Source organism: Cupressus sempervirens, chromosome 10 (genome assembly GCF_028749045.1).
Source record: "Cupressus sempervirens isolate cs-2001-9-10 chromosome 10, ASM2874904v1, whole genome shotgun sequence".
NCBI classification, from domain to species: domain Eukaryota; kingdom Viridiplantae; phylum Streptophyta; class Pinopsida; order Cupressales; family Cupressaceae; genus Cupressus; species Cupressus sempervirens.
In genome coordinates this window covers 818,895,982-818,918,510 of record NC_143127.1, presented here as the reverse complement: position 1 = coordinate 818,918,510, position 22,529 = coordinate 818,895,982, and the positions used below count along the sequence as shown (strand labels likewise).

General features: G+C 33.3%; 1 protein-coding gene across 1 annotated transcript; it reads right to left on the bottom strand.

Annotated features, from left to right (window-relative positions):
• Nucleotides 1-742: 742 nt before the first annotated feature.
• Nucleotides 743-9,646, bottom strand: LOC149536460 (abscisic acid receptor PYL9-like). The gene is made up of 3 exons (XM_089807660.1): nt 9,250-9,646; nt 2,821-3,036; nt 743-1,408 (listed from the first exon to the last, which is right to left on the bottom strand). The coding sequence occupies exons 1-3, from the start codon at nt 9,400-9,402 to the stop codon at nt 1,190-1,192; spliced, it is 588 nt and encodes a 195-aa protein (XP_089663786.1). The 5' UTR covers nt 9,403-9,646; the 3' UTR covers nt 743-1,189.
• Between the last annotated feature and the right edge of the window lie 12,883 nt (nt 9,647-22,529).

Here is a 22,529-nt window from a genome sequence, read left to right as displayed (position 1 = left end):
TAAGAGCCATCTTCTATAAAATTTGAATATTTAAACATAAATTCTAATATGAAATTCCTAGGATCTCTCAATTTAAAATTATTTTAAGAATATCTAGCAAACAAACATCCCATTTCATGTGAACAAATTAGCATTTCATTGGAGCAAAGCATCTTTTCCGAAGGTAATCTAATGTAACCCACATAGAGAACAGCTGGCATTTCAATTATAGGTACTTTAAAAATAACGCACTGACCTTGACGTCTGTAAAATTACGTATACCTTCATTGAAGATTATGTTTGCACTTTAATTAATTATTAAAAAAAAGTTTTAAATGAATTAAAAATAAGTGGAATTTACTTTTCAGGATGCTGATTCTGTTGAAAAGGTATTACGCGTGAATGTTGCATACCACTCCTGCCCTTACACCACACCACATATCAAGACTTTCGGTGATTTTTCCAAGTTTTTTTTAATAAGGAAGATCAGCGATACACAGATGGCTTGAACACGTCCCGTCCGTCTGCAGTCATAATTACTGTTTTGAATTGATAATTGCTTATTAGGTAACGGGTGTTCACCATTATGATAAATTAAGTTCATATTTTAATCCGCTGAACGAGAATCATGCGGAGGATGGTGTAGATGCTTCTTTTGGGAAACTGGCAACAGAAAAATCGAGACCTCAAATGAAAAGCAAAGAAATTACATCACAAAAATATAAACCACATCACATGTATGTATGATGTTTTCCAAAGAAGATGAAAAATAAGAATCCCTGCAGGTTTTTAGACTCTCAAACATATAAATTACAGTTTATAGACATTCAATATGACATGCACAATGCACACAAATCTACAGGAGCCCAAGACTCCATTCCGGAGAATAGCAGTAGGCAAAAGTAGGATGAAACAAGAGAACCTTTCATAGTATGTATGTTATCTGCTGATCCTCTATAGGCCATGTCAAATTCATTATATACCCACTTCTAGGCTGTCTTCGGGGAAAAACATATAACACCCCTTTGACCCCACAAAATTCTTGCAAGAGTTGCACTAGTCTTTTTCAAATAGAAATAGAAATATAGGAAGTAGAAATTCAAAGTTTTCTGCCTCCAAAAACACATCCAGCTAGGCCCAAGATGTACGTTTTCACAATGCTTTGGAAAAATGGTTTGGGTTTTTTTAATGCTCTCGCCTCGCTCTTTGGCTATGCTCTCTCCAAAAGTTCCGTGTGGTGCTGTAAAGCCAATTTCTCTGCCACATCCGCAAGAGACTTGAGATTGCATTTGACCAATGCTTCTACAAAGTAACAAGTTTCTTCCTTTGTGTTTCCTTCTGGAACATCAACCACATATGATTCAATCACCATTGTGCCTGGCCTCCCATCAATTATTTCCGGATGAACCGTCACCGTTGAAGAGTAATTCTGCAATCACATTTGAGAATTTCAAAACAGAGTCAAATCAACTTGATACAGTCTAGACAAATTTAAGAATTTCAAGCCATAGACCTATATAATTCAAGTCAAATGGACTTATGGGTTGATGAAAACAAATGAATATTTTATCTGATTTGATTGTATCTAAATTTTTTTAGTATTGACGTTTCAGATCACAAGATAACAGTGTATAATCAGAACTTTGATGCTAAAATAGACACGATCAAATCCAAAAACACTCAAAGATACATCGTACAATTGAATTGGAATGTAGAAATCTAATATAATTAAAATGAAATGAAAGCTACACTTCTTGCCAAGTAGCACATTGTTCCCTCCAAAACACACTTAGCCTCACCCAACACTCAACAATTTAGAACGATACAACGTACAATTGAATTGGAATGGAGAAATCTCATGTATAATTAAAGTGAAAGCATTGTTAGTGCTACACTTCTTGCTAAGTAGCACATTGTTCCCTCCAAAACACACATAGCCTTCACCCAACACTCAACAAGTTAGTGTGGTTCCGTGCTGAATTCAAGCTCTCTCAAGGTGGGGGGATGAGGTTACATATATGGCCACACTGATTTGGACGTTGGGGATAATCAACCCCAAGAACTTTGACCAATACAAGAACACTCAACCAAAGCCCGTCATAGAAAATAACAAAAGTTTGATGATATGATCCAGAAAGTAACATTCTCCCAAGATAATGACTTGTCTGGCAGGCTCTGTAGTAGTGGCAAGGTAAAGCGATTGCCATGATTAAGACACTAGACACTAGTACCGAAAAGCAAAGTTCGCTCCTAAATCACTTTGCCAGCAGAGAACTAAAGAATTTTTGCGGGTGGAGAGAGAATAGACGACAACAATTTATGGGTAAGGGAATCCCGTAATAGGGAAATGTCAGTAGGACCAGAGACGGCAAAAAAAACAACCCACGAGGCTGACACATCAAAGTTGAAAAATTGAATCCTCCTGCTTCAGAATTGGTGAAGTTTTTGGTATGGGTAACATCGGAGTTTGAAAATCAATGGAGTATTCAAAAGATTGCTCCAGATGCAAACATTTTGAATATTATTCTAACAAGGTAAGTAGCAATGGAGCAGTGGTAAAGGAAACATTAACATATAATAAGAATTATGTGTACACAGAGAAGGAATGCCTATTCTCTCCGGACTGGATTTTGTTTAGGATTAATTAATACCAACATATCTTGTCTCTAGACTGTCACAAATGATGCTACTTGCTACCATTGATTCCTTTTTTCCAATTCAAAGTTGCACAAGTTTCAAGGTTCAACAATAAGTTTATACCACCCGATTAAATTCCAAGTGAGCTTCCATTTATATAGAAGGCTAATGTAGGAATGTTCATTGTAGGTAAAAATACCTCACCTTCAGCCGATGATCACCACCAAGGATTTTGACGCTCAAAATATGTTCGTTGTCATCCAAGATTTCTAGTCTCTCTGTGCTAGCTGTCGCGGGTAGACCAGTTTTGACGTTCACATTCCTTATGCTTCCTACTTGGATATCACCTCTCATTGTGCAACTATGAACGAAGGGCTTATACTTCTGAGGTTGATCAAATGTTCTGACTATTGACCATACCTGCAATATCACTAGCATTTAGCTGTGAGGCACACATATCATAAAGCACACAACTTTCTAAAACATTAAAAGGAAAAAAAAAAAAATTTATTACTCCACACCACAAGAACTGGAAGCTAAAGCTTTGATTTCTTTGGTTATTTTCACTCCTGCAGCAACTGAACTAATATCTAATTGCAAATGAACCTTTCAATATTTTGTAGTTCCGAGTAGATTAAATTATAAAACTTGCAAAACAATGAAGTATTATGACCTATCTTTTACCTAGTGAAAAAAATACTTACTCCTAGGTGTGTACCACCAATATTATGTTATTTCAATTATTAAGCTATCAGCCCAGAGTTATGATTAATTCACATTCACAATGGATCCGTGCTACATGGTAAATATCATGTCAGTGCATGCAAAAGGAGTATCTTATTTATATTAATAATATTCAAAATATCTATAACTCATAAAAGGGCAATATTACGTCGGAGCTGGAAGAAGAAATTTAACCATTTAAAACTGTACTACGAGTAGAAATCTTTGACTTCCGCATTCTCTGTCCAATATAAACATTATCTACAACTGCAGGATAGGTGTACCAATAAGACAGAGAAAAAAGAACCATAACCAGAAATGGATAATACAAACCATGATGGAATGTGTTCGAGTTTAAATATTGTGTGTGAGAAATGTTCTCTTTTTGACTTAGAATCTGATACGCAGTAGACCAGCACCCAGGATAATAAATTTTGCTTCACATGAAATATCAAATAATGGGCCCAAGAGAAAATTCTCACTGATCCGTAAAGAAAAACTCCATAGGAAAATTCTACATTCTAACAAAATAAGAATTAACTGAAACTGATTCACAATCCAACAAAACACAATATGACTTTCTAATGAAAATCGAGCAATGGTCCATGAAGATAAGATTGCATCTAATCAGATGGTCCCAAGAAGGAAAAATTTCATTTAATCTATTTGTAGGACGATGATTCCATGAAACATCTTCCTTTTTCCCAACTTTCGGTCAAACTTAATGCCTCTGGATTGACACCATCACTAACCTTACATGTTCAAAAAATGTAATGCTACAGCAGGTCCCCAAAGGCCAAGCAACGCATCCTATCCAACTGAATCGCTGGGAATAAACAATGTTTAACATTAATTACTTTAAGCAAGTTGCCAAGCCCTCTTCCCAACTTTTGACACTCAACAAAACCCAAGGGTATATGAAATTGGTTTTCACAGAAAATATAGGACAACTACCTTAAACAAATTGACAAGGCCCCTGTTTTGTACTTTTCAATAGAGAGGAACAAAGACTAGATAAATCCACCAGAATTTATATTTGTACTGAGAGACATACATCACAATTCTTATCGTAGGGGAGGAAAGAATCTGATGTGGTGAGCATCGAAGAATAGTTGAAAAAAAATCTATTAGTAATGACATTTATCACAGTTGAAAATTGCCAATGATAAGTTTCTTGGCAAAAGCCAACCATACAAACTCAAAAGCTTGAAAACTTGAGAAACATAAATAAAAATTAGGTTAACAGCAATCTTAAAATTAAGAACCGGCCAATATTTGAAGTTGACCTCTATTGAGCAACATTGCAGTAGAAGTGGCTACCAGTACTGGATGCTGATGGCGAAATTTCTGACCACTTTGCAGTAAGACCCTCCCATTAAATTTGAAATATCCAGCTTTATGTTCCAGCTTTTCACAATTTTACATTCAAAATTACCATCTGCAGAATCGTACTCCACATAAAATCCACCATACAACTGGACCATTGGGAAAATAATAGTACAGTTGTAATTATTAAGCATGTCAAAAGTCTACCAAAACTTAAATATGACAAAATGAACTAGTTCATATATCCCAAATTATTTAACATGATAGTTGTCCAGCAACAGTTCTATTGAAGAAGGGACAACTTAAGCTCCCACGATTATAGTCATAGTTAGTCCTAGTTAGCTCCAGATGCGGCCGTATGGTAAGGTTACAGGAATTTCATTAAAATTAGGACAGGTTAGGATCTCTAGGATTTTTAAGGAATAGAGGTGGTAGAGCATTAATTAGAATTGTTTTTCTTACTTTTTAGGTCTGCTGATTTGAACAAGAAGAAAAGGTAGAAGATCTTAAAAGCTTTCCTTGCTAATTCTTAATATCTCCAATTTTTCAATTTAGATCTATATTACCTCAGGTTTTGATACAGGGGACGGGGAAACAGGTTTCCTGGAAGGATTCCTTTTTCGTTAGAGCAGGGCACAGCATGCCGTAGCAGTAGGAACAGTCATATAAAAAAATAGGGAAAATTTTATATATTCATATAAAAATATGGATAAAACATAATTATATGAATTATGGAACCTTAATATATAATGTTGTTTAAATAATTTAATTTTAGAATTTACACAAGAATGAAAATCAAACAAATTATAAAAATTTAAACATTAATTTTATGCTACAGCCAAGGGAAATGTTTCTGGAAATTCCCCTAAAAGGGGTCAAATTTCCAGAAATACATCCCCGAATAACACTGATTTCGATCCATTTTTTTCCCTTCCAAAAAAGGAAGTCATTGGAAACTGTGTAAACATGTCTTGGAGACCCGTGCATATTCAGAGACTTTAACTACCATGCATATTTGGAGACTTTAACTGCCATGCATATTCAGAGACTTTAACTACCGTGCATATTCAGAGACTATAACTTCCCATATCTCCAAGTCTTCAGATGTCTCCGGAGTGTCTCTAGAGAAAAAGTATACTAAAAAGCAATAAAAACAAAACATTTTATTTTTTATTTGTTTGCAATGTGAGTTTTGAACTATTTGATTCCATATGACACAATATTAAATGAGTAAATGACATTACTATCTATATTATTATTACTATTACATTTTTTTTGGATGGAGGACACTCACAAACAAGTTTTAGGTAATTTGAATTTCAGATTTGATATTTTGCTACGTTACAAAGTTCTTCTTTGGCAACTTCAAAGTTTGGTTATGCAAATTTGCAAATCTGTGGCAGGACCCAAGCCTAATTTTGTGGTTTTTAAGGTGTCTGTTTTGGTCTATTTAGTCAATCCAACCCTCCAACACTAAAATAGACCACTAAAAAGGCTAAAGTGGTAAAATGTGTCATTTGGACTAAAACATCAATATATATGATGGTGTATTTTGCTATGTTGCTTTACTATTAGCATAGTGGTGGATGAACTTATTTGCAGCACCGGAACTTAAAAAATATAGGAAACCTCCAAGTCTTCCCGGTGACTGAATATAGTTAACCTGATGGTTTTTTAAGATTATTTTAAAATAGATGGTCCAAAAAATATTTTATTGCAGTCTAAGCTTAAAACTTAGGGAAGATTTTAATTTCATGAATAATACTGTAATTAACATTTATATCATTTTTCTTCCATTAAAAAAAATTCAATTAATTCTATAGCATAATCTTTTTCTAGAAAGCTAGATCACCATAAGATCTCATTATGAAGTCGAATTTACGACCTTCCGTTTATTGCTGGCAAATTCTACCAGTGAGTTGCAGGCCTTCTGGTGACAAGTCCATTTTCAGTTAATTGATAGGCCTATTTTCCAACATCCCCTTTAGCTACACTGGAGGTGCTTGGGATCCTGGCATGTCCTGGCTCCGCTGGTCTGGACTTGATATCATGTTGAAATTTGAACAGATCAATTTGGAGTTCAACCCAAGGACTCTAGTTTACTGCTGGGTGTTCTACTACTGAATTACTAATCTTGATGACTGAGCTATCTTTGCCTCATTTCAATGCAATGATTTGAAAATCTATGATTTTGAATCTTAATGGACTTGTTTAGGAATCCAGCATGTCTATATTTTGGCTGTGTTAGATAGCACAGCCTAGTGGAGCTGTCTTTCCTATGGAAAGAAACTATCACCTTTGCATGAAAATAGGCATTTTAGCACCCAAAGAGAGGTTTGACAAAGTTTTGTTGTGACAACTACTGTATTAAGATTTTTTTCTTAATTATCTATCAGACAATTTATATTATAAAAGGCAATTTTATCGCAACTAGCTCTCCATAATTTGTTCATTGTCACTAATTAAAAAAATTATCGGACCATTTAATGAAAATTTCATAACAACATACAAATACTAGCCAAGAAAATTACCAGAAATTCATAGTTTTATATTTCATGAGTCCATTGCATTGCCACCTGTGTTACCTAGGGCGCATTTCCTACAAAATTTGAGTCATTCCTGAAAAATTTCCCAAACTCTTCGACTGTCCCTATCCCATAAAGTTAATGTTTTATTTTGATAATTTGTTTGATTTCTTCTTTAATGTGAATTCTAAAGTTAAATTATTTAACACAAATATTATATCTTAAAGATTTTATAATTTATATAAGCATACTTGAGAAAAAAATCTCCCCAGAAACCAGTTTACAGTCCCCCATCTCCTCCTCCTAGAATCCTGGAGTAACATAGCAACTGACTCCAGTTTTCAGTGCAACTGATTCCACAATTTATTAAGAGCTCAGAAAATTTAGGATAGCCTTTTTATGATGATTGAGTTGAAAAGCAACTCAGTTACAAAGTCAAAATAGTGTTGCTGTTTGTCTGGCAAAGTGGGCTTATGAACATATGCATAATTGGAACATTGTTGATAAGTCCCAACTTTCTATGGGCTTATCCCATCAATTAGATCATTTGATGGATCTTGATAGGACTGTTTGACCCCTCTTTTATTTTAAAAGGAAAACCACTCAACAAACCACATGCATCTATGAAAAATTGATGTCATATATTTTTGACCAACTAGTTCGCCTTGCTTTACCATTAAATTCAGTTTTTATACGTGTTCTAAAAATAGATTATGTTATAATGAAGAACTATTTGATTCAACATCCACATTATAAAAAGCTCAAACAACCGAGTACATATTAGATGGACATATCATTACATTTGCCATTGGTAAATACCGTTTTCACCTGCCAATAAGGTATTGCATTGTTGTACACCTAAACCGTTTGTCAATCACACCTAGAACTACACAGGTGATTCGAAATGTTAAATGAAAATATATACACAATTGTATCCATAAATTTTGTCATTCTTTTTCAATATACAAGAGACTGTTTTAAAATTTTACTGAATCTCTTGAATTTGAACTTAAAGTAAGTTTGCTCTTGGGTTGGAATACAGAGGCATTAGGATCCGCTTCAATCGTCGTTTTATGTAAGGGTTTCAGAGATGATCTCAAGCCGGAGTTTTGTTAATCCATTGCTCACCACTCTCAACCATATGGTAGCATAGTGTATTGAACCTTCCAATATTCGAATAATTAGTTTGAAAATCAATCACAATGCTAAGAGCCCAGCAGAGACCATCGAAGGCTATTAATACCCACAAGAAACCCTGGTCCGTCTCACCCCTAGGGGATCATTACCTTTAAATGATTTGCCCTACTGAGACGGAATACATCGTCCAGGGCTATGCTCGGGCTAAACAAAGGGCTTGCAACAGGCCCTTGACCCGCTTAACTCTAAGCCCCTCCAACTATCTACAGTAACGACCATCTATTTTGTACAAAGAATGGACAGATGGAAGTCTTGCTCAAAGGATTGACAGCCTTATGGTGCGAGAAAAGAAAAACTTCCAAGAGCATAGTTCAGCAGCTGTAGGAGAATCCAAAGGCCTATCTATATGCCTCACAAACTTATCTAGGTTCATAATATAATGTAATGCCTCTAATATATCACACAAACAACCATAGAAGATGCAGTCATGGAAGATTGATTGAGTCTCTCTGTCAAGTCATGAACATGAAGGTGAATGGCCCGATTAAACTCCTACGGCTGTCAAACAATCCCAGGACTTGACCTGCAAGCACTAAGAACAACAGTTCCCTACATATTATTATTAGTACTTATTCACAACCACAATTGATTTCCCAGCATCCCAGTACCCAAGTGCTATTGCATAGCAGCCTTTAAGGTTCTACCCTTCACTGGCAATTCACTCATATACCTACAATTTCACAGAGGTGTCATTGATATCTAAAAAACAAAGAGTTGCAGTCATCCAACAAGATCCAATAAATAAATATTAGCTAATAATTAGTATCCAAAATGGGTGCCGCTGTTTCTTGATATCAGATCTGATGATACTGGGAATGGAAGATTAAGCCGTGAGGAAGCGAATGCGAAAAGAAGTACTAACCAGCTGTACAGGAGCCTTGATATGCTTTACAAGCTGAGATGTGCATTGGTTTTCCTGCAATTCATGCTGATGGTATCTCAATACATAATCCGACTCCATGTTTCCTCCTAGCCACAACCTTCCTTCTCTCCAGCTACCCCTACTTCCATCCATTTCTAATGCCAAGCAACCACTGATTTGCAGAGTAGAACTTAAAACCCAAATGTTTCGGAATTGGGTATGTGCGAGAAATTAATTCTAGATCAAATAACAGCCTAATAGACTACTCTAGATCAAGCAATAAGCTTCTCAACCCCAGATAAACAGATAATTTCTACCAAATAATTCAACTGTATATGCCCTTTCTCTTATTCCTATCTGCAATGGAAAGCCACAAACAAAATTTGTCCAGGAAAATCAACCATTCATTCAACTGCAGCCCTTTTTCAGCATTGAAGGCCTTGTGTTGTGCAGAGAAGCCCAAAGTGCTATCTCCCGTACCTTTTCACAACATAACACGTGTCAGCCGACAAGCATTTCACTGTTTTCAGACACCATAATCTATTTTCGTCCAATATCAATTCGTACACATTAAATATCTGTTCATCGAGAGAATTCCACTCCTTGGACTAAATTTTGCGAGGAAGTGGGTTTTGATTAAATACTTTTTGGTCTGTTCATGTCATGAGATATTTTATTAGGAGGGCCAAAGGAGATGTACTTAGGTGAAGAAATGAATATAACATGTCACATTGTTTATGTGCCAGACATTTTTGGCAGTGATTTTCTTTGGCATTAGGGTGGGATTCATTCTTATTCAGGCCATTTTAACAACCTAAGTTAGTTGCAGCCTCACATCCCCTTCACCTCCTTTTCTCCATCCTTATCCGGTTGTTGTTTTGGCCTTTTACTCAAATGGCCCATATGACTATGGTGACTAAGTAAAGTGTTTGTGTACGACTCTGCAGAATAAATCTAAGCTAATATATTGCGAGTGGGTGGAGCATTGATAAAGTAGCTAAAGTACAAAGGGGGCAAAACTAAGCAAGTGGGAGAAAATTACATACAACTTATTATAATAATATTCTTTCCTGGACACATTGTTTGTGACAGCATCATTTTGCCACGCCTGATGTACTTGAGCATTTTCCTTGCCACATTCGCATCTGCATGACATGATCTCAATTGTCATCTACTACCTTAGGATTCCTTTGCTTTATATGCTCAATATTCATCAACAAATGGATCATAATGACCCAACTTGCATTGAGCATATTAAGACAATTGCATTAATATCACATGTATATAATGTTGGTCGGAGATGAGGACGAGTTTCACTTAGATTTGGAGCACCTTTATTAGTCCCAAGTGGCTTAGGTCTACACTTCCACTTTAAGAGGGTTTCCACTAAACCTTGTCATTAAAAGATGAGACAAGGCCTCAAGAGGATATTTGAAGGGGATATTTATCTAATCATTTGGTATGAGGTATCATAACACACATCTCACTTTGAAATTACGTTTCTTATATGTTGTTAAATATGTATTAAAAATATCTTTCTTTTCATTTCTTTTTTAATTTGATTTTATATGGAAATTATTAATGTTTCACATGATTTGGAGATATTCATTTCATTTTCCTTCCAAGTGTATTTTTTTGGAAGAAAAAAAATGAATGTCTTTTGTGATATTTAAAGTAAGTTTATGTTAATAAGTGGGAGATTAGGTTTAACTTTGTCAATTTTGATTATGTGATATTTTTAGAATTTTACTATTTTATGATTTGATATATGTTAGAAGTTTTTTTTATTTAAAAAAATATTTGATATTAATTGGATTTGAATTATTAAGATTGAAGGGTTTAATTATTAGAAAATTTATATTATTTTAGAGACAATTTTTTTTTAAAAATAGACTATTTTACAAATAACGTGAAGTAAAAATGTAGATTAAAAATAAAGTTGAAAACTTTTTTTTTGAAATTATTTTTATGGATAGATAATGAAATTATCATCATTTGAGCTTTTATAGTGATTCCAAAATTACCATCTAAATGAAGAATAATGTTGAAAATTGCATGCCCTTGAAATTTTCATGTTGTATTTTGGGATCACTTAAGTGTTTGTATCTCTTAATGGGGTTTTAGATTCATATTTCCTTAGCCTTTTTCCCACTTTGATGTTCTCTTATGATGTGTGTTTTTATATATTTATAGTTTTCTCTTTTCTATATTATATAGTGTCAAATGTTACATTTATCTAGTATTATTTAACTATTCAAGTTCTCAAATGAGTTGTTATACTTGGATAATCGTTTTATGACTAGATGTTTATGCAATGTGCTAGTGACTTCTAACTTTTTGGTCACACAATGCTCGTTTTGTTACAATTTTGCCACCTTGGTCTTCATAACAATTTGTGTTAGCACCTTGAGCAAAATCTAGATGATTATTTTTGAATTTCTTGCATCTTTACCTTTTGTTTTCGTTCTCATTTTGAAAAGAACTATTCAATCTCTCAAGCATATTGAAGCTATTTTACTTGTGAGCTTTTGTTTGATTTCTACTAGCATCTTGATTAATAGTTGTTTAGGTTACTTCACTATATTCATTTTTTTGTCATCCCACTTTTTAGATAAGCTCATCACTCTTTATTTCCTCTTAAATCAATTAAGTGGGATAAAAAAATTACTAGATGAAGCTATTTATTAGTTCCTACCTTTGGCAGAAACTAATGGAATCACCAAGTTCCATATTAGTTCTATAATCTAAAAACTTCATTGATATACCAATGTTTGCAAAAGATTTATTAATTTGCATTTTTTTTGAAATTGAAAAATACAATTTTTTTAAAACTTTATTGGTCCATGATGAAAAAGGCAATGAAAAAATTCAATTTTCTTCATAAAAAATACAACTATTTTTTTCAACACCTCTATTAATGCAAGCATTAATTGCAACCTTATCTTTTTTTTGTAACAAGTGGATAAACATTTTTTTTAAATAATCATTTTTCAAACACCTCTATTAATGAATGCATTAATTTCAATTTTATCTTTTCCACATTTGACAAGTGGATAAACTTTTTTTTTTTAAACAATTAGTTTTAAGTGATGTTTATCTTTGTAATTTGTAAAATGTTATTCAAATATAGATATTTTAATCAAATATAGACATTTTAACTCTTTTAAATCGTCAATTTTTAAAAATTATTTTTTATATAGTTTAATTTTATATTATTTTAATTTTAATTTGTGTATAAGTTTAAATTAGAATTTAATTATTTTTATTTTTACATATCTAAACCAATGCTTTTAATACATTTTCTTCTTTTTTTAATTTATATATATAATTTTATTAGATTATACTTTTATTTAACATATGTAATTTTTACTATATTGATATTTTTAATTTATACTTTAAAATACATAATATTAATTTTTTATCAATTTTAATAAAGTTCAAATTATTTAGCTTGGTATATTATCAACTTTATTTATTATAAGTGTGTTTTGTTTTTTTAAAGCATAAATGTTATTTTTAAATTAATTTATGTTTATCTTTTTTATGCATTATATTTAACCTTAAGAATATTGTCTAGCTTCTGCAATTGGATGAATTTATCACTTGAACAAGATATATCAAACAATTTACTAATTGAAATTAATCAATTTAACTCTTTTTGAAAAAAAAAATACAATTTTATCTATATCTCATGTATAATTAGTTGATAAATATCTTTGGTATGATAAATGTTCTTTAGGATGTCATCTAATTTTAATTTAGCATGATACTATAATGTTTATTTATATATTCTTTTACTATTTTAATTAATATACATCATTGCAGTTATATAATTTAATAATATATTAACTATACTCGTAATTTAATTTAGTTTAGCACTATAATGTTATATTTTTCATTACTATTTATTTTTTATTTTATTAAATTAAATATATTATATTTTAACCAAAATCTACTTCAATCAACCATAAAATCATGAAGGCAGGAACTTTGGCGCATGTGCCCCTTGTTAATTTTTATTATGGTAGTAGATTAAATCTTTGTAATAAAAAACACAAAAAAAATTGTTTGTTCAATCTTGTGCAAATAGTGTAAAAGGTTCCAAATTAGTTGCAAAACCTTTAAAAACACCAAGGTAAATATAATAACTTTCGTTCATCATATTATTGAGCCAAATGTTGTATTATTTTTTGGTTGTGTGTGTGTGTGTGTGTGTGTGTGTGTGTGTGTGTGTGTGTGTGTGTGTGTGTGTGACACTTATTGCTTTCACAATTTATGAGTTTACAACTTACTCCCTTTTTTGAAGCACCTCATTTATCAGATCTTTATTAAAACTGCTTCAAAATTACTTCTTCTTGAAGATTAATAGCATAAGCTATATCCAATGTACTCTTAGTTTTAATGTTTATTTTAATCCAACTAAGTTATAACCCTCTCAATTATACCTAAACCCCCTCCCATTGTGTTATGATTTAGAGATGGAATATAGCCATGACATGAATATTCATTTGGGAATTAAAGAATAATATTTTAGGCCAAGTAAGTACTTACAAGACTTTAAATTTTACTTTTTTAGTGAAGAGGATATATACCATGTTATAAGTGTTAGATAACTAAGAGGGGCAGGGGTGAATCAATTATCCACATGTCCTTAATACACTTTTCAACAACTTAACAATTTCAACTTCCAATAAATAATCTTGGTAATAGATCTAAACTTCCAAATTATATCCACTCCAATCCTTAGTAGTAAACTATTATCTTACATACTGAGTATCGGAGTAAATTGTAAACTCCATTAACCTCATCTACTTCATATATATCGAGTGCAGTAAGAAACTATAAACATCAAATAAACATGCAACATAATCATCCACACATTTTGACAAAAAAATAATTTAACATGGAAACCCTATTGAAGGAATATTACCCAGGAATGGATAATCCAAAATTTTCACTCTTCTAAAGTGAGCTTGGTTAGGAGCCAACCTCGTTGAAGGTTACATACACATTATTAATGTGAACGTATTAGGGGATTTACACCAAAGATCATCTGGACCTTACCACCCATCAATTGATTGGCCTACTCTAAAGAGCTTACAAACATTCAAAGGAATGCCACCTTAAAAAGGATTTATAAATAAGACTATTAAGTCCACTTAGATAAGATTTTTTTTGCTATAATTGCTAAAGAGTAACAATGGAATGATTTGATAAAAAATGTAACTAACTTTGTTGTTTCAGATCTCCATTTCACTCATTCTTTATCTATGTTCTTCCTCCTTTTGGCTAATCCACTCACACACATCGACTTTGCAGTACTTATGCTAGATTTCCCAATGTTGCTCTGCTCGGTTTCACCTTATAACTTCTCCTTTAAAAATGAGTTTGATCAGCAACAATGAACATCTCATTCATCCCTTAAATAGATAGGCTATTATTGCTTCATTATATTCTCTAATGTTTTGTCACTTAATCACAACCATTTGATCATCTTCTAGCATAGATACATTAAATCTAGGCACTCGAGTATCACATTTTGACCTTGAACTTTGTGCTCCATATTTGATCAATAAATCTCCTTCTTTAGATCTTATTTGTATTTCTCTAAACATAGATCACTTAAGAAACTTCATCCTATCTTAGAAACTTCTTGAACAATCCATATTTTTATCAAATGTCAACCTTCAATTGAATTTTCTTGAAACTATTTTTCTTTTCCTTTCTTAGTTAACACTACACTCGCTCAATCAATATTAAGCTTTTAATATTGTTCATCTTTCATTCACTTTACATGTGCTATGTGACAACTATAATAGCTCAATGACCATTAGTTCTTTATTTACTAACTCCACAGACTAGCTCAGTGCAATTCAATATTTCTTTGTCTTTCCACTTCATGACTTCTTTCCTTCTTTGTCAACCAACATATCTTGCTTGTACATGATCTCAAAACTTAATCGACTCATGTAAAACAATCAAATTAATATTATACTTCTAAATTCTAACTCATGAAGTTCCCATTGAAATCCTAGTACTTATCAATACTTTCTTTGATTTCATTCTCTTCATCATCATTATCTTTACAAATCCTTTTCATCAATCAACACTACATCCTTTAGATGATTTTGCACCATATTGAATCATCATAATGTCTTACCTATTTAGGCTTGACATCATTGCTAATTAACAACTAAGATAACTATATTACATACATTATCTCTGTTATCTTTAGCATGATTAGTTGGGGCTAACAATCTGCCCTTTTGGCATTGATAGAAACATATTAAAAAATTATGAAACAAACCATCCAATACCATAAAATTCAATTCTATCTTCTTTGGATTCTTTTATCTACATCAATAACTTGTAAATCTATTCATGATCTCCATATACTCCACCTTAGGATATATTTCACCATTCAATATACTCTTAAGTAGCATCTCTTCATCACACAATTTTTCCCTTTAATCATTCTCTCCCTCTTTGGGTGTACACATATTCTTTTCTCCTTTGTTTCACATACATCATCTCCCCCTTTTACTAATTCTCTCCATTTGTGTTTCATGTATATATCTCTCATCGTATATTATCCCCCTTTAGTACATTCAATATTCCCCTCCTTTAATACATTGATATTCTCCCCCTTTGAAAACAATGTCAAAGGTAACTATAAGCTTCAACAAGAAACTTATAAAACCTTTTTGTTTTACCTTTACCTTGCATGTATTGATAACATCTTCTGCATCATAATTATTTTCACAACTCTAGGATAGTTCCTAAAGAGAGAACTCCTAAATCAACTCCATAAAAGATTTTCTAATCAACCATGAATTGATGCAATCTCACACCTTCACTTAGTGAATATTAGATAGGGGAAGGACCCCTATTTTACCTCTTAGATACTCAAAAGCATCCTTAGGCAAAGGCTTGGTAAATGTATATTTTATCTTCTCTTTAGAATTCACATACTCTAGTCTAATTTATTTTTCTGAACCTGCTCTCTCAAATAGTGATACTTAAAGATACATGCTTTATCTTTTCGTGCATCACATGATTCTTTGATATGTTAATAACAGTGGTATTGTCACAATATATATAGTTATAGATTTTGTGACTTGCTCTTGCATGTCTTCCAACAATTGTTTGATCCACACAATATTTTAACTATTGATTGTAGTAGGTACATAGTTAGCCTCAACAATAGACTACAAGATACAAGTCTTCTTCTTACTTATCCATGTTACCAATATTTCTCCTAAAAAGAAAGCTCCTCCACTTGTACTCTTTTTTTTATCAACATTTCTTGTCTAGTCAGCATCAATATATTTTCTTAACTAAAAAATCTCCATCTTTCTTGTACCATAATCCATAATTTCCAGTTCCCTTCAGATATCTAAAGATTTTTTTCACTACAATCTGTTGCCAAATTTTAGTTTATCCCTATTAAGTTTCTAGCTTGGACAATTTCCATTGTATTTATGTTTGAGTCCTTATCTAGGTACCCCTTGGTGGCTACCTTCTCATCAAGCATCCTTGAGGCTTTCCGTATGGGTCTTTCTGAGTTTTCCTTGCTCTACTTCTCCCAACACCTCTATGTGGGATTCTTTCTCTTTTTATGCATCAAGGTTTTAGGTGATTTAGGTTTGGGTGGATTTCTATCTAAGAGTCTTCTCGATGAGAAGGAAACCTATTTTAGCTTTGCAATTAACCCCTTTCACTAGCATCATGTTCCTTTCAAATTCCAGCCTGTACTGTCAAATTCATGTTGTTGGTGTACTTCATTAGTTACAACCCCACCAAGAAAAATATGTTGACATCTCTAAGTGTATTTGAAGATTGATTCTTGATGAGAAGATCAAAAGGAAAAATATCTATAGCTATGGAAATCTTAGAGTACCAATCCAAAGTTAGAATCTATTTATGTGTAAACAAACAGAGTTCCATCAATTTGAGTGCTTCCCCCTTGGAAGCAAATGTCTTCAAGTTCATTTCTGAAGTAATGTTGGAAAAAGAAGATGAGTAGCCACCAAATAAATAGAAATACTTCTAGTTGTTCAAATCTTTGGAAATAATATGCCTCGATCATACTTTCTATCCAAAAGGAAAATATTGAGCTTCTCTAGACTGAATGATATAAAAATGTGGAAATAATAAATCTAGATGCGAGGATATTCTTTGGAAATACCACAAAGTTATTTCTAATGGAGTAGTACATGAAGTATAAGCTTGATGTAAATAAAATAATAGTCCAAGCCCTCAAGGTGAAAAGTTCATTTTGCAGCTTCTCCAAGGAATGAGATAAATCACTAAGGAAAGCTTTGTGTAGAAACGATATCTAGGGCACCGAAGGAGTATTTCTTGTGATGCAATCCTAAATCAATGGAAAAGGCAACTTCAAGAAAGACAAGTTTATGCTTCCTTCCCCTACACATAATGACTTGTAGTGCAGACCCATATGTCAGATTTTGAAGTTAAATGGGTAGTTTCCATTAAGCTAAAACCAATTGATTTGGTAAGTGAATAATCTCGCTACTATAGGAGATTTACATGAATTTTAGATTCATTAGATTTTTATATCATCATATGGGTAGAAGTAAATGATTTAAAGAGTCATTAATCTACCTGATTTATTCCAATTTTGACTGTTACAACCCTTAGTTGTGAGTTATTTCATTCGTGTGGTGCCAACATTCAAATTTTTGAGTCTATATGATCAAATTTTTGCCAAATGGAGTTCTTCATTTCATAATGAGTATTTTGTTAAAGTAAACTATCTTCTCTATTAAAACTATAAGATAATGACAATCAAAGTAGAACACTATGATCATCTTGTTGGATTGGAGAGTGAGTTGAAGAACATTTTGGACACTTCCTTCAAATTTTATGACCTGGATGACCTACACAAAAGACTTAATACCCAACTCATCCATCTAATTACTCAAAAACTAAAAGAGAGCGAACTAGTTGAGGCTATCAAGTTCCACATGGTTGTACAAGGTATCGAAAGATACAATCTGGAGACAAAGAAGATAATGTTGCCTGAATAATCTATTTTGCTTTCTATGAACAAAGAATTGATGCAATATACTTTAGAATCCCAGTGAAGGAAGAGTATTGTGACATCAATTTTTCTTCCTTTGCATTGATGTTCAACGAGAAAAAAACTTTGAGGAGAGAAGATATGAAAAGAACATAATTTTAGACTCCTCATGGAAAAAGAGTAAGATGCTAAGGACCATTTTTGAAAAAAATCTAAAGCGGGAAATTGTGGATATATTGGCACTATTGCTAAGGTTAAAAGGAAAGGAGGAGATTCTAGATTTCAGTGAACATCTTTTCTTCTTGGTCTAGGTTGTTTGTGCTGAAGGATTATAAATTGACTGGGCTCATATTATATGTGAAGATCTTGCCTCTTGGCTAAATTTGGAAAATCCATTTTGATAGTTCTTTATGTCATCATATTTGATATAAAATGTATGCCTTAGCCATGCATCATCTCTTGCTTGGTCTTCCCAGTATCAAAGATTTTGATGAGAACACCAAAGTGTATGAATTATATGCTCATCTATAGTTGTAGAGGAGTTTTGAAGTTTATGTAAAGGTAAATGATGCCTTCACAATGTGGTTGTATCGAGAATTGCAAGGGTGCCCAGAGTGGAGGTTTTCACTAGAAGCTATATCACTAGCCAACTAGTTCGGATGTTGTTACATCTAATTTCCATCTTTCTCCTACTTGAGGATCAGTGTATTTGATGGCTTCCCAAAGAGGCTCCCTAGATATCATGAAGAAAAGGTAGTTCTTGTTGAGTTATGTAAAAAAATACTAGAAGTAAACAACTTATGTTCAAATGTGAAGAAGATAGTCAGGATTCCTTTTCCAATAGTGGCAAGACCTTACTCTTGTGCCTCAAGATCTGATGCTTAGAATTTAGTTAAAGCCTTTGAGAGAAGAATTAAATTGATTTATTATGAGGTGATAAGACCTTAGTATAACCTTGTTAACTTTGTAAAAGATCATTTAAGTTAGGGTATGCTCTTAGGCACGTTCCAGATATTGAAGACTATTGGGTTGGGTGTTATGATGAATACCAAACCAGAGAAAGTTACTCATCTAGGTTAACACTAGATGAAATTAAGTTGTATAATGACACTATTGATTTTAGTGATCTTACATATGATGGCTCTTACATGTGTTCCTTAGCTTACAAGCAAATCAAGAACACTCCTATAGTGTCAACTCCACCTGATAGCCCTGTTGACAATACAATGGAAGTCCTAATACATGGTATCATCAATAGACAAATGAGTGGAGTGGACTAGAACTAGGAAGAGAACTAGAACCACAAGTTCTACTGGTGTAGTAGCTTCCTTAACAACTCAATCATCTACTACTACATTCATTATTGTTGCTACATCAACATTAGTCAAACCAACACAATCTATTTGTGGAGGAGGAGACCAACCTCTTGAAAAGAATGTTCAAATCACTCCAACCTATGGAGAAGGATATCTGCCAAATACTAGAAAGGTTGGAGACGAAGAGAAAGATAAAGATAAAGAAAAGGAGAAGGAGAAATTAGCAGCCAAGGTTTCCTTCCCTATACCAGTCATCAACCTTGATGGTGACAATAACCCTCTGGATGGCCAAGAGCAAGCAACATCTTAGCAAGGTGATGCTCTAGCCCTCTATGTTACTAAAGAAACTTCTTTTCCTTTCCCCAACCAAAGCAAGGTGACACCTCTAGTTGCAAGGAAGTTTTTTGATCCTAAAACTTTGTAATTGACACTTAATGTCCTTTCAACTAAATCTTGGTTGGAAGAGACTATTGATCGAAAGAAGTGAAGATGTGAGGAAAGTGCTCCAATGACCTTATCGTACAAGCTACTTCAACTTAGCCAGTAACAAAGAAGGTGAGGAAATAGAAGACTATAGTAGCATTGGCCACAGATTCTTCTACTGGTCACATGCTAGTGGAGATTACAGAAGCTTAGAAGGAAGGAAAATTTAATGAGCTAACTCCTAATGATTTTTAGATTAGAATTGTTGACATAGGCATTCCAGTGCATGATTATATGGTCAACATCTAAAAATCAAAAAATTTGAAGATTGAGGATAGACTAGAAGAGTTAAGGTCATAAAAAGAGGTACTCAAAGCCTCAAATAAGGAGTTGATGGACTACATTAGAGTTTCACTTGGGAGTACCTCTACAAGCACATTTGACCCAAGTGTAGATGATAACAAGAATGTTTATTTAAGCTACAATAGGAGAGGCAATTTTGTCAAATTGGTCATGCCTAGATTGATGAAATGAAGGCCCAAGGTTCCCCTCTCATTGAGAACCTTGGAAATCTATTGTTGGACATTGATAGATTGAGAGAAGCAATGTTAAGCCACTATACTTCAATGCACAAAGTATTAGAGAGCCTAATAGAGAAATTGGCCTTGTTGAAAGAGGTCATTGATGTGAAGATGAATTTTTTTTGTCCCATGGGATACTAAAGTCAAACCAAGAACCATTACTTCATTGGAAGCAATCATTGGAATTTAAAATTGAGGGCTCAGTGAAATCTAAGCATAACCTAATAGATGTCTATGATTTAATGAAGAAAGTAATAGATAAGATATTTGACCATTTAAAGGTTTTGCACACTGAATCATATGTCACCAATAATGGCCATTTGGTAGACATCAAACAAATGAAGAATAAGTTTTTGGCATTCATTGAAGAGGCTACTAACCCATAAAATTTACAAGTGGCCAAGATTTTATAACTTTCAATAGCGGATTGTTTTCTAAGGTGTGTAGCATAAAAGCTCCAGTCAAGGATCTCCAAAGTGGAAGAATTCATAGAAATGCATGATTATTGGATGATCATAGCTAACAATATTCTCATCCCAAGCGTAGAAAAATGATGCTACCTCATGAGGGCCAAATCTTGGTAATTCAACCCAACCTTGGATTTCAAGATGAACAAGAAAATATAATCAACCAGTTGAATACACTCGCTTGGAGAAGTAGAAGATCCATAAATGAGGATAGAAGAGTTAGCTCTGTACTAGAATGAGAAGAAGCCAACGTTGATTACTAGGAAGGTGTGCTTCAACAGAGAAGGTTGAGGCAAGCTGAAAGGTAACTATCCTTAAAAAAATTAGTTCATCTTGGATCCTAAGTATTCCAAGAGTGTTTGTGATCATGGTCAAATAGATTTAGTGTTCAAAGAGCTCAGGAAAGCGATTTTGCCCATATTAGAAGATCCTATGAGAAGGGGAATAACTTACTTAGGAGACCCCATTCTAGAGGGTATCCATGGAGCCCTATTTCCACCACCCCTTCTTGATTCCTAGAGGTGTAGTAAGTCCTCTTCCCCACCTATTGTCTAAACAAAAAAAATGTAATTTTGTAATGCTCTCACCTTACATGAAGTTGTAGCCTCTTCTATAGTCACTTTACATCCAATTCCAGTCATTCTTCCTCAATCAATGTTAGTTCTCTAGGGTAATGTTATTGGTCTATTATGCATTGCTACTAACAATGATTTACCAAGAGCCTCATAGAAGAACTTTCCCAAATTCAATGGTGATGAGAAGATTTCTACTGATGAACATATTGCTTCTTTCTTTGTAGCCTGTAGTGTTGTCTCCCCTCAACATAAAGACATAGTTTTAAGGATGTTTGTTAAAATACTAGTTGAAAATGTGGTTGATTGGTTCCAACATGTTCCTATTGGATGCATCACAACTTGGGATGACATGCAAAATTGATTTGAAGCCTTCTATAAAGGCACAAAAATGAGCATACCTTGTTGTCTCATCTCACTCAAATCAAGAAGGAATTGAATACTCCCATGAGGGATTTTGTTGCAAGGTTCAAAAAAATTCTTAACTAAATTCCCACTGCATGTAGACCACTTGTGGATAATCAAAAGATGATCTTCATTAGTTCTATGCCTCCAAATATCAGTTTTTAAATCACAAGAGTGCATGTAGCATGTATCTAAGCTACTCAGACTCTAGCTATAAAATTAGAAGATGATTTAATAGCATCCAAGAAATGGAAGAGAGACATTTAGAGTGGAGCTTCCACAAGCACTACTATTGTCACTACCAACAATATGGAAGAAATGCTTCAAAAGTTGTCAAATGAGATGATTTCCATGAAAAGGAAAATGGGTAAGCCAACTCCTATACTTCAATGACCCTATCAAGACATATCTAGAAAGAAACATGGAGGAAAGGCATTATAGTTACCACCTTCTCAATAAAGGCTTTCCATTGA